General features: G+C 46.5%; 1 protein-coding gene across 17 annotated transcripts in view; it reads left to right on the top strand.

Moving 5' to 3' along the window:
* PPFIBP2 (PPFIA binding protein 2) overlaps nt 1–16,918 on the top strand; it is a 145,713-nt gene that overhangs the window by 95,348 nt on the left and 33,447 nt on the right. For all 17 annotated transcript variants that reach the window (XM_057748917.1, XM_057748908.1, XM_057748906.1 and 14 more), the window contains 2 exons: nt 31–162; nt 13,590–13,682. In XM_057748917.1, the coding sequence (XP_057604900.1) occupies nt 31–162; nt 13,590–13,682 (225 nt within the window). The remainder of the gene's footprint in view (nt 1–30; nt 163–13,589; nt 13,683–16,918) is intronic.

Genomic DNA, 16,918 nt, shown 5'->3' with positions numbered 1-16,918 from the left:
TATGATTTTGAGATCTGTTTTTGCCTGCAGGAGCTGCTAAGCCGTACATCTCTTGAGACCCAGAAGCTCAATCTGATGACGGAAGTGTCTGAGCTGAAGCTCAAGCTGGTGGGCATGGAGAAGGAGCAGAGAGAGCAGGAGGAGAAGCAGAAAAAAGCAGAGGTGAGTGTGATACACCATGTTCTGGGGGTGGGGATCCATACTGTCTAAAGCTCAGATCAGGGGAAGCTAGCCCAATGTGGCCTCAGGCCTTCTGGTCAACCCCAAGCTGGCAGCCACTGGGTGCCAGAAACATCTAGGCACCAGAGATGCAGTAGTCTGTTAATACCAAGTTATCAGGTTTTGCTGTGGCTGCAGATTTCAGCAATGCCCAAACCACCTCGTTTTGGCTCTAAGGCTTTATCCTTGCTCAAGCTGCTGACAAGGATGAAAGGGAAGCAGAAGTGGGGGAAGGATCGGACGAGACTCCAGGGGACACAAGATGTCTTCTATGAGAGCCAAGGCAATGACCATGTACGGGGATGAAGTCAGCTGCTCAATAGGCCACCGTCATTGTCCATGGAGTCTGGAGACATTCTTTAATGTGCATTTCACTGACCCAGATGCAACCCTTAGATTATGTTTCTTTTCTCCAGATAACTCCTATGGGTGAGCCCGCGCACAGGCTTTCTCTTAGAGAATGTTTTCCTGTGTCTTGTTTTTGTTTTTGTTTCCTGAGGCTCCATAAGCCACCATTGACTAGAGCATTGCCAGACTTTTTTTGGATAAATTTTTTGGGTAAATTTCAGGCTCAGATCTCGGAACAGTCTGTTTGAATGCTAGGTAACCACCTTCCATGTGCCTCTACCTACTAGCCCCTATATCTGTACATTGTGAGATGTGGAAAGAATAGCCTTTAGATTTAGAAATACCTTGGCTCCATTACTGACCTAACTGCTTAATAGCTCTTTGAACTTCAGTAAGTTAACTACTTAATCTCTCTGAGTTTCAATTTCTTTTATCTGTAAAATGGGTAACTATGTGATGAAGTCGAAAAAAAAAATCACAAAAGTTAAGTCTCTATCATAGGATCTGGCATCCTCTCTTCCATTTGGGCATCTCTAAGATCTAAAGATGGATATTGTCCCTTTCAATTAAGCACCAACGTCATCATGCCCTGAAACCTGACACCAAACACTGGTGATGGAGACACTTCTAATATGTGGGGCATATTCTTTTTTTTTTTTTTTTTTTAAATTTTATTTATTTATTTATTTATTTATTATTTTTTGGGGGGTACACCAAGTTCAATCATCTGTTTTTATACACATATCCCCGTATTCCCTCCCTCCCTTGACTCCCCCCCAACCCTACCTCGAGTCCCCCCCACCCTCCCCGTCCCAGTCCTCTAAGGCATCGTCCATCCTCGAGTTGAACTCCCTTTGTTATACAACAACTTCCCACTGGCTATCTATTTTACAGTTGGTAGTATATATATGTCTGTGCTACTCTCTCACTTCGTCTCAACTTCCGTTTCACCCCCTGCCCCCCCCAAATCTCGAGTTCTCCAGTCCATTCTCTGCATCTGCATCCTTGTTCTTGTCACTGAGTTCATCAGTACCATTTTTAGATTCCGTATATATGAGTTAGCATACAATATTTGTCCTTCTCTTTCTGACTTACTTCACTCTGTATGACAGACTGTAGGTCTATCCACCTCATTACATATAGCTCCATCTCATCCCTTTTTATAGCTGAGTAATATTCCATTGTATATATATGCCACATCTTCTTTAACCATTCGTTTGTTGATGGGCATTTAGGTTGCTTCCATGTGCTGGCTATTGTAAATAGTGCTGCAATAAACATAATGGTACATGTTTCTTTTGGGATTATGGTTTTCTTTGGGTATATGCCCAGTAGTGGGATTACTGGATCATATGGTAGTTCTATGTGTAGTTTTTTAAGGAACCTCCAAATTGTTTGCCATAGTGGCTGTACCAACTTACATTCCCACCAACAGTGCAGGAGAGTTCCCTTTTCTCCACACCCTCTCCAACATTTGTGGTTTCCAGATTTTGTGATGATGGCCATTCTGATTGCTGTGAGGTGATACCTCATTGTGGATTTGACGTGCATTTCTCTGATGATTAGTGATGTTGAGCATCTTTTCATGTCTTTGTTAGCCATCTACATGTCTTCTTTGGAGAAATGTCTATTTAGATCTTCTGCCCATTTGTGGATTGGGTTATTTGCTTTTTTGGTATTAAGCTGCATAAGCTGCTTGTATATTTTAGAGGTTAATCCTTTGTCTGTTGTTTCATAGGCAATTATTTTTTCCCATTCTGAGGGTTGCCTTTTAGTCTTGTTTATGGTTTCTTTTGCTGTGCAAAAACTTTTAAGTTTCATGAGGTCCCATTTGTTAATTCTTGATTTTATTTCCATGATTCTAGGAGGTGGGTCAAAAAGGATCTTGCTTTGATGGATGTCATAGAGTGTTCTGCCTATGTTTTCCTCTAGGAGTTTCATAGTGTCTGGCCTTACGTGTAGGTTTTGAATCCATTTGGAGTTTATTTTTGTGTATGGTGTTAGGAAGTGTTCTAATTTCATTCTTTTACATGTGGCTGTCCAATTTTCCCAGCACTGCTTATTGAAGAGGCTGTCTTTTTTCCATTGTATATTCGTGCCTCCTTTGTCAAAGATAAGGTGCCCATATGTGTTTGGGCTTACTTCTAAGTTCTCTATTCTCTTCCATTGACCTTCCTTTCTATTTTTGTGCCAGTACCATACTGTCTTGATCACTATGGCCTTGTAGTATAGTTTGAAGTCAGGAAGCCTGATTCCACCAACTCCATTTTTCCTTCTCAAGATTGCTTTGGCTATTCGGGGTCTTTTGCATTTCCATACAAATCGTAAGATTTCTTGCTCTAGTTCTGTGAAAAATGCCATTGGTAATTTGATCGGGATTGCATTGAATCTGTAAATTGCTTTGGGTAGTACAGTCATTTTCACAATGTTGATTCTTCCAATCCAGGAACATGGTATGTTGTGGGGCATATTCTTGCATTACTTTTGAGAACACGCTTATTAGTAAGAAGTACAGTTGCCAAAAGAAAATTTATCTCCATTTCAGCTGAGGACACTATCTTCTAGTGATTAAGAGTGCAGGCTCTTGAATCAGATCTCCTGGCTGGAATCCAAACTCAGCTACTCAGTAGCTTTGTGATCTTAGGCAAGTAATTTAACCTTTCTTCTTCTGTAAAATGGAGATAGTGATACTTCCTATTTGCTTGGTTGTTCCAAGGAAGGAATAAGATAATGTACGTGTATAGTCCTTAGCCTAGTGCTGGTTAGCTGGCTTTTATTAATTACTTACTAATTGTATGGTTAAGCGTGCTAGAAATGGAAATGTAGACCTACCTACATTATTGACTTACTGCTAAGTTCATGCAGACTGAAAGCTTTTCTCTGTGAAGTGTTAGTTAAATAGACTGTGCTTCTTAAATGTTCAGAGAGAAGCAATTAGATTTTCTCCAGGTTTAGAGTTATTTTAAACCAGTGTTTCAAAATGTGTGATCGCACGTGGATGTCTATTCAGGCTTGGAGGCAGAATTGAATAAACTCTGTAAGAAGGCTTAAAGTGGTTGAGACCACTCAAAACCACTGAAGGAAGGAAGGAAAACAAAAGAAAGAAGGAGAGGAAGGATTATTAAGTCACACGACTGGAATAGCCTAGGGTTTAAAAAGCTGAAATCACTGGATCCAGCTGGCTTCACCGTGTCATTGGAAGTCAGGCTTAGTGTCTCATGTGGTCCTGTTTTAGCCTTATTCTCAGGAAGGCTCTCCCCACGTGGCAACAAAGATGGCCATCAGCAGCTTTAGATTGTACTAGTCTGGCAACCCCTGAGATCCTGTCTCAAAGTTTCCAGCAAAAGCCCCAGGATAGCATCTGACGGGGCCAGTTTGGGTCCTGTGCCTGGTTGTGAGCCAGTCACTGTAGGGGATGGACCCCCACGCATGGGTGTGTGTGTGAGCGTGAGCGTCAGTCCGTGGTGGCAGAATGCTGAGTAAGTACCAGGCTGGAGCAGCTCAGCTCCTTTCCAGGGAAGAAAGGGGAGCTCCGACTTCTGGGCCTAGTACAACTAAGGCAGTCATTTTACTGTTTGCTTTATTGTTTCTTTTCTGAAGGGTTATTTTTCAACCCAAATTTTTGTTTTTGTTTTCTATTAGGCTATTCGTGCATGAGGCAACATAGGCCCTGAGCTGCTGGCCTCAGGCCTACCAGATAACAGTCCTTCCCAGTTGCTAGTGCAAACATTAGGTTTCCATGCGGAGGAATTTGTCAGGCTGTTCAAACTTGTGATAATCAGGGAACAACAGCCACATGACCTGAAGCAGCTTTCTCATTCTTGTCATTAAATATAATCTTTGCTGGTATGCTCAGACCCTCTACCACTCTTTGTAACTCTCCGGAACACCCGAGGCTTAGAACCACGAAGAGGGCTGCTTAAGCTGCACCATTGTCATGTGCATGGAGATGTTTATTTTGAGGAAGACGTTTGGCTAGCTCAGGTCACCGAGGTTGTAGCTGTATGAATAAAGGGAATGTTGCTTCCCATCCTATACTGCTTCTGTTTTTCCAGTGAATGTGCTTAGCCTAAGGCCTGATTGCTTGTGGTTTGAAAGAGGCAGGACTTTTTGAGGTAGCCAGATCTGAAATAAACTTTCTCTGTGTAGCTCAGGCTTTATCCAAAGCCAGTATCCTGCTGCCCTACAGTTGTGGATGTGATTACAAATGTTCGTCTATAAACCTGAGGACTTTGAGGTGTAGGTTTTTTGTTGAACGGAGACACTCCTGACAGCCAGCCTTGCTCAGGAGCCAATAGTTACCCTTAAGAGTCGTGGGTAAATACTGGGTTTCCTGTTTACCTTTTCTCCTGAGCCTTTTGCAGTGGTTCTGGGGACCCAAGATTGGACCAGTTAGGTTTGCTTCTGAAAAGAAGAACTGCAGGAAAAGTGATCGACATGGAAAGTAAATACCACAGTTAGGAGGATGGAACATGAAAGAAAGAGATCCAGAGGCAAAGGAAAACCTGGGTTTCCCTGTGCCTATCAAAGGCATGTCGCTTGGAGAGCTCCTCCTGGGAGAAGGGCATCTGGCTTCCCTAAGCACCAGGGATGCAGGGGGCCTACAGCTGGATCCCTTTGTGAGATCCAAAGGGTTCTGCGTGTCATACCAGGGCAGCCTTTCAAGAGGGGAGCAGGGATCCAGCATGTGCTGGGAAATGAAGTCAGCCCAATTGATCAGAGATATACACAAGCATGAAGAGAACTGGAAATAACCTCTAGGATTTCCTGGCAGAAAATGAAACGTCTTACAGCACAGGTGGCGTTGTCATGCTTACTTTCTTTGTATGGGTGGGACCTTGGAAGGGAGGGATTCTGATTTCTGAACTGTGGCAATCGGAATGATAGAGTACAGAGCAAAGGCTGGGAAGATTGTGTTTGCTCAGTGAAGAGCTGGCCTGACTTAGGAGGGTTTTATTATTCTTGTTTTTATTTTATTTACTTTATGTACTCTTTATTTGTATAGGAAATATACTCCAACAAGTCAGAAAGTAAGAGTTCACAAAAGTATATGCAGCAAAACTTCTTCTTCCATGCCTGTCCCCAAGCCAGCGCTCTGATACCAATGTTGTCAGTTTGTTTTGTATCCTTCAGATATCTTACACGGGGATAAGCAAATTTATATGGATACATTCTTTCCCTCATATTTGCACAGATACACATTATTCTAGACCTTTTTTTTAAAATTGAGCAGTCATAGACTTCGTTTCATATCAAGTACATTAAAAAAACCTTTCTTATCCGTATTTATGTTTACATATTATTTCACTCTCTGACTAGGCCTTCATTTATTTAACCATTTCTCTCTTGGGTAGACATTTAAGTTGTTTCCAAGTGTTTGCTCTCACAAATAATGCTATTGTGAATAAACTTGTACATGTGTGAGGAATTGAAGAGTCAAAGGGTACATGCACTTGACATTTTGACAGCTATGAAGGTGATATTCCCACTTGCTATGTGTCTGAATGCCAGGACAGTATTAAACTGAGCCTAAAGGAAGCGGGAGAGAAACAACTAAGTAAAATTGTGAGCAAGTTTAACAGGTAGGGTGGGGTGGGAAAGACTGTGATAATGGGAGGTGCCCAGTAGTTTCACATAGAAAGGAACCATAAAAAAAAGAACTTTGATGGTTGGCAAAGCAAGAGTAATAAACAAAGTGAATTGAGATTACAGAACAGTGATTAGAACCTTGTAAATGTCACCTGGACTTCATGACTTGGGACCCAAGATTGGAAACACCGCTACAATAAGGCTCTGCCCTATGGGTGAGAAAAGACCTGTTAAGAGAGGAGAGAGGCTAGCCTTGGAAATGATTTTAAAAGTAAATTGAAGTGCCAAGCCTAAGGATGGACTTACTGGGATACAGCACCTCCACAGGGATGGGGAGATTCAGAGGAGAGTGTTTCAGAAGTGCTGGGGCACACCACATGGTCACATGGAGCAGAGGAGGAAAGTAGATGCAGTCCTGCTACAGATCCCCAGACTGATGGGGGCAGACAAAGGGCAGTGATGGGAGGGAGCACCAGTGTGGAGAGCTCCTAAAAAGCTCCTCCAGCTAACATCTGAGTATGGAAAGGTTGGTTTTTGGTTTTGGTCCCCACCCCTACCCCCCACATGCATACCTGTTTATAGTTTCTACCCTGAAAGTAGATAAAGAAACTAGGAAAACTGCCACTCTGGCTCTAATGCTGAAGCAAAGCTAGAAACTAGTTTATGAAGTGGAAGTGATGGGTATCTCGAGAGAGAGTGGTCATTATCTTGAGAGTTCATGACAGCGAGGGAGGGGAGAACTCGGCATAGACAGACATGCACCGTTGACTTTGGTAAATCAGACCTTTGAAAGTTCAGAAACAGATATCACTCAAGAATATTGAACTACATAAAAATATAATTATTTCTGACTGTAACCTCACAAATAATACCAATAAAAAGGAAAAGGTAGAGGTACCTTGAGAGAAACCAGTTTTCAAAGGGGTTTGTACAAAAGGTAGAAAGGACAGATAAAAGTGCACCTACATGAACAATATCAGGAAGATCAAACCCCACTCAAAGGGCCAGTGCTGAGGACAATAGGAAGGTTTTCCTTTAAAGTCATGTTCTTAATAAGAGGATCAAAGAAAGAATGGGCTCGGTCCACTGATGCCTCTGACAGGTGCACAGAACTTAGGACAGCAGTCCCCAGACTGCGTGCTAGAAGTGAGTTTTAAAGAATCGGGGAAATCAAGTGAGTTGCGGGAAAAAATGGAAGTAACCATTTTCTTCTCTCTTTTTTTTTTTTTTTTGAAAATGGCAGAGAAAGTTAGAAGGGTTGTATAAAATTTAGTCTGTTGAGTTTGAGGTCAGTCCTATGATGGTTTGTGAGAAGCTAGCAGACGAAGTAGGGATCTGTGTCCGTTAAGAGTGAGTTAAGTCTAATTGGCCTCATTGAGTGCATCGTGTAGTGGTAGGCCTGGAAAGTCCACATTTCACTGAGGCACTGCAAAAACACTGCTTGTGATGGTCTTATGGATAAGATAGAGGAATATAGAATGAATGCTAAAATAGGCATATTGGTACCCAAATGATAACGCATAGTACCTTAAGACTACCTCTAGGAAGATTTTTTTTGTAGAGGGTCATGTCATCTGCCCTTAGTCCTCCTGCCCTGATGAGCATTTTTAGTTCATAATTTGGAAGCTGATATAGAAGGCCTTGAAGTTGTGATGACAGGAAGCCCAAGGAAAACTAAGTGAATCAGTTGACACTGGGATTCATGAAGGTCTACACAGACTGGAGAGATCGATAAGCTGGCAGAAAGAGTAGTGAACCTGACTAGTGCAGAGTTGCTGAAGGTAAGGAGTGAAACGAGGGAGCCACGAAGCTGGAGGACAGAGGATGCATGTGTGGATCTGACCAGGAGCAGGGTGCTCACCCCTTGCTCAAGACAGAGCTCGAGCTCCTCTGCCTGGAGACTTGGATGGGGATGAGGTGATGAAAATCAGGGTCAGCGGGTCTAGACCCCTTACTTGAGAGAGATAACAATGGAGGGGACAAGAGAAGAGTGAGGGTGGTGACATTCCTGAAACTTATTTAAGAGAGGGAAGGGCAGGTATGAAGACCAGCAGGGCCAGTGACCAGGAGAGACTAAAGGTTCTGGTAGAGTGGCCAGTAAGGGAAGCACGCTTGGGGGTGTGGAGCTGCTGGGCTTTTGTTGTCAGTGATCAGTGTCACGTGGGCCTTAGCTGTGTCCCATGACCTTGAGGCGTTTTCTATTGCTCTCCCAGTTTCTCACCTTCATTTCTTATGGATCAAACATCTGGTGGCAAAAGGAGAAGCAGTGGGGGAACGTGAACTCACATTTATCCAAGGGCTCCGTGTGCCAGGCACCATGCGAGGTGTTTACCAAAGTCAGATGAGCAGGTGAGGCCAACCCTCTGACAGCTGACAGGGGGAAGACAACTTGGGGCTGTCCCTAGACTAACTCAGGTGGGCTAGCTCAAGGGGCGAGCGGCTGGGAGGCCAGGGGCCCGCTCATGACAGCGGTGCCTGCAGTGCAGCTCTCCCGGTCCAAGTGGGATTGTTGGAGGGAGAGCAGGCTGGCGTAGGGGCCCTAGCCCTGTGCCCTCTCAGCCCCAAGCTGCTACCCGGGCCCTCAGTTTTCCTTCTACACTGGAAAAGGAGGTTGCAAAACAGCAATGTAATGGGGGAGGAGCTTTCCTTCTTTTAGAAAACACTGTTTCTATTGGGGATGGAAAACGTCTTCCTAGCATGCCTGGGCTGTTCTCATGGTGCCAGGGGGCAGACCTCTCAGTACCAGATGCCAGTGCTCAGAACATCAGTAGAGGTGGGCAGAGAGGGGCTAACACTTTAATCGGTTGCCACCCCGCCCACCCTAGGCTCTCTTTGGGTCTATTGCCAACTGTCTCCTTAGCTCCATGTCCCTGCCCCACAGGCTGCCCGCAGTCTTCCCTAGGCTCTTGGGTTTCTTCTTGTTGCCACGAGTGGCACCACTATCCCTCCTGTCACCCAGGCCTACAACTCCTCCTCTCCTTTACTCCAGCACCAGGCAAGGGGTCTAGAGTGTGCCTATTTGACGTCACTTAGACGCGTCCCATCTCTTGGCCTTGACCCAGGGAGAATTAGTCACTCACCACCCCCTGAAAGCCCCGTGGTCTTCTTGGCATAGCACTTATAGCCTGTTGTAATTGCTATTTGTATGTCTCCTCCCACTCACCTGTGAGCGCTATTGCTTACTGTGGCCTTGGGTCCCTGCAGAGCGACACTAAATGTCTGCGGAGTAAAGGAGAGCCCAATAGAGCTGCTAGTCCAAGGGATTCAGAACCGAATAGGTATGAATTCCTAGGGTTGCAGTTATTTTCCAAAGTTGACATTAAAGGCCAAAATGTTCTTTTTTTTAATATTTTATGTATTTGGTTGCACTGGGTCTTAGATGTGGCAGGAGGGCTCCTTGAGTTGTGGCTTGCTGGCTTCTTCGTTGTGGCATGTGAACTCTTGATTGCAGCATGCATATGGAATCTAGTTCCCCGCCAGGGATCGAACCCAGGCCCCCTTCATTGGGAGTTTGGAGTCTTAACCACTGTGCCACCAGGGAAGTCCCAGCCAAAATGTTCTTGAGGCTACAGAGGAGTCAGGTTTGGTGTCGGGTGTGAGGGAGCATTTAGGGTTGGGGACATATTAGCACGCATGAGCGTGTTGTGCACCGTATGTCCCCTGTGCATGGGTGTTGGCGTGTTTGGGAAGGGAGCTGGCGTCTGTAGAAGGGATACGTCCATATGTGCTCCTGCCTCCACTCTTGCTAGCCTCTGCATCTCAGATGCTGACATGCAAGGATGGCCCCCAGTACGGCATGAAGGCGTTGACGGGGGTGTTGTTCAAACTGCAAGACAGGCCCACGGATGGGGGAGGTCGGAAAATGCGAAGTGTTTTGGTTCGTGTGAAGAGAGCGGGTGGTCACGGACAGTGACCGCTGGGTGTGCCCCACTGCACGCTTCCATCCTCCTGTTCTGCGCTCCTAAGGAGTTACATGTCTGAGCGCTTGACTGACCCCGAGTGCTTTTTTTCTCCTCTCTCTTCCTCTTACAGTCCGTTCTGAATGTGATCAGTGAGCTGCAAGAGCAGATGTGTAGGCTGCAGCTGGACATCCACAGGCAGATTCAAGAGCGCCTCTCACTCAGTAGGGACCACCCTGAGGAGGTGGCGGCCGGCGACGGTGCGGCCCGGCCCCAGCCCCGCGGCCAGGACTGTGCCCGTTGGGAGGGGTCCCCTGTAGGAATCGCACTTAAGTATATCGGAGCATGCGTGTGCGGGGCGCCTCACTGGCGGAGGGGCTGGGGTTTCTGCTCATCAGAACGGCGTGCGCTGGCTTCGCATGGATCTGTGATCCCCACCGGGCGGAGCTCGGGACTCGCTTCCCTTGGGATGGGAGCCGAGCTCCATGAGCCACTCCGAACAGGGTCCAAACAGGCGAGACCACCCCAGCAGGTGGCGGCACTCATCCCCCTCAGGGCCGGGAATGAGGTGTTTCAGGTGCCCTGAGTGACGGGGCGTTGGTGTAAAGGAAGCTGGAGGTCCCCTTCCAGGTATGACTCAGACACTGGTTCTTCCTCCTGGGCTGAGAGGTTAAAGGAAGGTTCATCTCCCATGATTTTTTTTTTTTAATTTAAGAAAAAAATAGTATCAAAAAATAATCCCTTCAAGTTTATTTTTAAAGAGGTTTCTCCCCAGTGAGAAAATACGACACAAGTGTCTGTATGCTGTGACAATTGTCATCATCTGAATTTCCGGGAAAAGTTCTCCCATATCGTCACACTCAAGGGATTTCATGTCCTCTGGGCCCTGTGGGGTTTATCTGACTGGGATTCTGGACTTGGCCCCCCACACCAGTGTGTCTGGGTCCTTTGTGATGGCAGCTGCACAGAGGTGAGCCTGTGCCTCCCAGGCCCGCTATGGAAGAGGACTCGGAAGCCCAAGGGAAGGTCAAGGTCAAGATAGCCATGTCTGGAGGAAGTTGCCATGATCCATACTCAACTATGGGACATGTTGAAAATCTCTATCCAGATTTGGGCACGGGGGAGGGGACCTCGGTGGGGAAAAAATGAGAGCCAAGATGTAGGTGTAGATCTGGAAAGGGAAACTCTGAGAGGCTGCTGGGCATGCCGCATGGTGAGTGGTCACCCCAGAAAGAACTGTGAAAAGTTGTTACAGTGTGCACCGGTGTTTATAGCCCGTAATGGGCAACAAATAGCCTGAAGGAAGAGGATGTGCCCAAGAGGTCACACAGGCTGGAGACCATCGTGCTGTGTGTCCCCACAGTGGCAACTCCGCAGCAGTAACCTGCACACTTTCAGTTCTGCCATCAGCAGCCCTGGCATCCCCTCAGGCAGGCCCAGAAATGTTCTCAGAAGATGATCTTGGATCTGCCACAAGTCACAACGGGCCTTAAAGTCTAACGTTGTGGATCACGGAGGCAATAATCTTAGCCTGGAAGATATTTTTTGAAAAGGGCATCAACAAAGGTTCACCTCAGTTATAAGAAAATCTTAGTAAATATCTCTACAAAATCCAAGTGCAAGCAGTGTAACTTTCTGGTGGCTTGTCTCAGAATGCAGAGAGCTCCAGGCCAGTTAAATGGTGGCTTGAATTGCATGTGTTTGTTCATCAAGAAGTAATTCATACCTTGCCTATGTGCCAGGAGTTAGCAAAGCTCATGGCGTTCACAGTAGAGGAGGAGAACGAGCCATCAGCAATCACGCCAGTAAATGTTTAATTGCAAATGATGTAAGAGATTATACAGATGCCGTAAGAGAGTGTAGCGGAGAGACCTGATGAAGTGCAGAGGTTGGGATAACTTTGCTCAGGTATAAACCTGGCAGACAGTTGCAGACAGAGGGAGCGGCACGTGTGAGGGCCCAAGTCAGGAAGAGGAACTAAAAAGTATCCGACATGGCTGGAGCATAACTGGGGAGAGACAATAATACAAGAGGCAGGCGGGATGCGGGGTCAGGCCAGGCAGTGTTGGTCATAGGTTAAAGTTCACGAGCTCTGAGGAGCAGGGGAGGGCCAGGATCAGATCTGTGCTCTAACCATATTGTTCCCCTGGATGCCACAGGGGTCAGTGGATTCAAGAAGGGCGAGATGCCAGAGGACCAACCAGTGGAGAGGCTGTCCAGGCTGTCAGCACTAATTGCGAGATCAGAATAGTGATGGTAGGGTTGGAGAGAAATGGGAGATTCAGGTGATTTCCTTGAAGGTAGAACTTAAAGGCTTGGGGATGAATTACGTATGTGGGGTGCGGGGGGGGACAGGAGATGCCAAGGGTGGAGCCCAGGTTTCTGGCACAGGGTGGAGATGCCATGTAGTGAGGCAGGGAGTTAAGTGGGGGAATTAAGAGTTCCACTTGGGCCGTGACAGTCATAAGAGGCTGATGTGCCACACGTGTGCAGGTGTTGTGGGGAGTTTGTTATGTGGATCTGGCGTTCAGAAAGCCTATGGAAGTCATCAACTCTTACCCTGATTTTTCTGATAGAAACCAGTCAGCAGGACCATTTGTCTGTTAAAAGAACCTAGGTTTGGGACAAGGGTGCTCATTTGTGTCTTTACTAAAGGGGTCTTTAGGAAGCAGGGGCCCTGGGTCAGAAGATAACAGGCCTGATTTCCAGTTCCACCATTGGCAAGTTGTTTAAATATCACTTCCCCACTTCACAACCTTCAGTGGTTCCCTCCTACCTAAAGAATGGCCTCAGAGCTCCTTATATTCTCATCCAAAAGCCTTCACAGGAAGGCCCCACCTTATCTTCCCGGCTTCATCTCCCACTGAAAGCTGCCCATCCTCTGCTCCAGCCCAGCAGGCTGCCTGCCTTCTCCCTGGACGCCTCCTCCCTCCCTCCCTCCCTCCTTCTTCAAGCCAGCCCCCTCCTCTAAACTGGAACACCCAGAGCGCCTCTACATTTCACACTTAGCATTTGTCCTTTAGGGTTTTGTTTCTTTCCTCCTGGCTGTCACTTCCTCTGTGAAGCCCTGCAGAAACACTGACCCCTCCCCTGGGTTCCTCGACCCCCAGCACAGAGAGGTGCTCCCTATTCGCCTGCTTCCTGCTACTTTGTCTGTAACACGCTGCCTCGTTTCTGCATCTCTGTTTCTCTTGCTCCCAAATCCTACCTGTCCTGCCCCCTACACATATGTGCATGATTTGAGCACACCCTGTGGGGAACACAGATGTCAGAAAGGAGCGGGGAGAACAGGTTCTGAAAAGAAGGAGAAAGTTTTCTCTTCCTTATGTCTGGAACTCCCTGGCCTTTGTTTTGTTACGGGCACACAGCTTTTCCTGAAACGAGGACTGTTTTTAAAGATTGGAGCTGCAGTGTGGAGCCGGATGTGGTCACTCCTGTCTTGTCATCCTCTGTGCATGTGCTTCCCCAGGATTGTAGATCCTAGGACCAGCCTGCTCTTTAATCATCAGAACTCTTTCTTCCTCTCCTTTCTAGGAGTTACTGCAGGAGCTCCGGCACCTCAAAATCAAGGTGGAAGAGTTGGAAAATGAACGGAATCAGTATGAATGGAAACTGAAGGCCACCAAGGTAAAAGGCAGCCCTGATGTTTATGGAGAGGCTTTGAGGCTCAGTGGGGAGGGCCTGTGTCCAAGCCTGGGGGGTGCAGTAGCCTAAGCTTGAGAAATGGGAATCGACCCCACTGTGTGCACACGCGACAGTGCCCAGATGGTGTAAGCATACAGATTCAATCCAGGAGGGCTCTTCTCCTGGGGAAAGCCCACGAGATTATGAGCTGCTGAGGTCACCAAGTCTCCTTCCTCTCTCTGGGTCCCATGGCACCCCCAGGCTGACACTGGGCCAAGCAGGGCCTCTGTGAATGAGTGATGAGTCCTTGGGCAGATGAATGCCAGCGTTATTCTTGGCTGCGTCATTTTAAATTAGCAGTCCCTCTAACAATCAGTTTCTAAAAAGAGGCATGCTTTATTTTTAGCAATTCCTAAAAATATATATTTGTAATTTTTTTTTAACCAAATCATGTTTCTATGGAACAGAGGAGCTTGCTGTTTAAAGGACACCAGCGATACATTCTCTTGTGAAATAAATTTTATCCCTCCCTCCTTTGTTTCCTCTAATAGTGTCCTCCTTCATTTCCTCTAATAGTTGAAATGGATTCAGCCCACACATTTATTATTTTGGCCAGAACATTGATTTTAAAATGTCAAATTAGCTGTCACTCAAGCATTAGGAAATTTCATATTAAAATACAGTTAGACTTCCATGGAGGTAGAGGAGGGGTGCTCTGGGGTTGAGGGAGGGAAGCTTTAAAACCCTGAAGCAGCTTTCCTGCCTGAGGAGCTGGCCAGGCTCCCTCCGGTGGGTGGGTGCACACCTGCCTCTCCACTAAGAGCTCTGCAGCGCCACGCACAGGTGTTACCAGAGGGTCCTGTAGGCATTTTCATCTCTACTTCTTAGAGTTTTCTTAACATCTAGCTTGTACTTTGTTTTATTTTTTTCTATAACCTTAAATGATTATAAAAACAATAATAATCATTATAGATACTTTTATTTTTAAAATAAATGTATTTATTTTTTATTTATTTATTTTTTATTTTTGGCTGTGTTGGGTCTTTGTTGCTGTGCCTGGGCTTTCTCTAGTTGTGGCGAGTGGGGGCTACACTTCGTTGTGGTGCACGGGCTTCTCAGTGCAGTGGCTTCTCTTGTTGTGGAGCATGGGCTGTAGGCTCATGGGCTTCAGTAGTTGTGACACATGGGCTCAGTCGTTGTGGCTCACAGGCTCTAAAGCACAGGCTCAGTAATTGTGGCACCGGGGCTTAGCTGTGCCACAACTTCCCAGACCAGGGATCAAACCAGTGTCCCCTGCATTGGCAGGCAGATTCTTAACCACTGTGCCACCAGAGAAGTCCCATTATAGATAATGTTAAACCACAAAAATTTAAAGCAATAAAAATCACTCGTATACCACCCAGGAGCTACCACTATTAATATTTCCTTCAAGGCATTTCTCTCTTTGGGGTTTCTCTCTCTCTCTCTCTCAATTTGTGGTGTTGATAATTCATGCACACTTTTATACCAAGCTATTAAAAGAAAACTCCGAACATGATGTTGATGTCTATATAATATTCTATTGCATAAATGTAAATAATTTTCTTAACTATTTTACACATGAGGAAACTGAGGCACAGAGTAGTTAGGTAACTTTCCTAAGATCTTAACAGCTAGTCTGCACCAGCGCTAGACAATCTGTTAATTCATCTACTGCTCTGTTTTTATCTGTGTCCCCTTGTGTGCACTGTGCTTCCCAGTCCCCAGTTCTAGGAGCCCTGCTTCTCTAATAGCTCAGTACCTTCCCATCACTGTGATCCTCTCAAACGAGTCCTGTTTCGGTGAAATCTTTCGAGTCGTACACACCACCTTCTATTATAAAACCGAACAACTCGTTTAAATCACCTAAGCGCTTTGCCTTGGCAGGTAGACTTTTGAGATACTATGTGTTATTTAATAGTCACCAGGTCTGGAGCCTCTCCTATGTGCAGAATGTGTCAAGCCCTTTGCACACATTTTCTCATTTAGTCCATAAAATAACCCAATGAGGTCTACTGATTTATTATCCTCGTTTTCCTGGTAAGGAAGCTGAGGCTCAGGCCAAGGTGAGATTCCCATCTGGATCTGTGACATTCCAAAACTCACACTCTTTTCCCTCTGTCATCCTAATTTCCTGCAGTTGAAACCTGCCTTGTTTTTGAAAGTTCTTCCATTTTCTGTGTAAAGCTTTTCAGCCCGTAAATGTGATTCATCTTTCAGTGCAGTGGGGGTAGGGCAGGGGTCCCTGGGTTTAATAAGGCTCAGCACCTGCAGGGTGGAAGAGCTCCCATCTCTGCCTGGTGCCAGTCTGTATGGCTTTTTCCCAGACCTCTTGCCACACAGCTCCAGCCTCTGTGGCCATGGCACTAGCATACCTTTTCCCATGGTCAGGTGCAGGGCCTCTGGGCTGTTGTAGACGTCCCAGCTGAGGGACAGATACCTTTCTAAGTGTAAGAGAGCACCTGTCATTTCTGGCCTATTCTGTGGAAATTGGCACATGGGAGGTTGGGCCCAGCCAATTGGTCTGTAGAGTTGTAAATAAATGACCCCTCTCAGAGGCAGGCTTCAGAGGGAAGAGCCTAGGCTCTGCCTTGATAGGTCCCCATCACTGCTGTGCACTGTGGGGCCCACAGACAAGAATCAGGCATCCAGATTCCTAACAGAGACCAGCTCTCACCCTGTTTGCAAAGAAGGGGAGAAATGGGTATGGAAGGTACAAGAAAAGTGAAGAGAATATCTTCCAAGAATATTCTGGCCCTTGTAGAAATGAGAGGCATTTGGATTGAGTCCCAAGGCTAATACTTTCAGAAGCCGTTGTCATCATGAATCGTAAGCCCGTGGGCTCCAAGGCCCTGGGTTAACTGTGAAAAGCTGCCCGCGGCTGCAAGTCTCCACAAGCCGTTTGGCACAGCTAGACTCGGCTTTCTGGCCTCTGTGGATGGAAACCAAGCAAAGGGACAGTGCTCTGGGGGGACTTAGGGGGAAGGAAACCCACCCCTTGCCACCTCTTTGTTTTTACATGGTCCCATTTTGGGGATGTTAAGGAAGGTTTGTCCAGAACCCCTGAGGTGGGCTTAGAAAGCCCGCTGCCCGTAAGAGGAGCCCTCGTCGTGCTACTAACTCAGCAGCGGACAGGCTGGGCTGGGAGAGCCCTGGCTTTGGAGCAGGCAGGGCTTGCATCCTGGCCTGGTTCTGTGACTTGGGATTTGAATCCTTCACTA

The sequence above is a fragment of the Hippopotamus amphibius genome, chromosome 9, assembly GCF_030028045.1.
Source record: "Hippopotamus amphibius kiboko isolate mHipAmp2 chromosome 9, mHipAmp2.hap2, whole genome shotgun sequence".
In the NCBI taxonomy this organism is placed as follows: domain Eukaryota; kingdom Metazoa; phylum Chordata; class Mammalia; order Artiodactyla; family Hippopotamidae; genus Hippopotamus; species Hippopotamus amphibius.
This window is presented reverse-complemented; position numbering and strand designations above follow the sequence as displayed.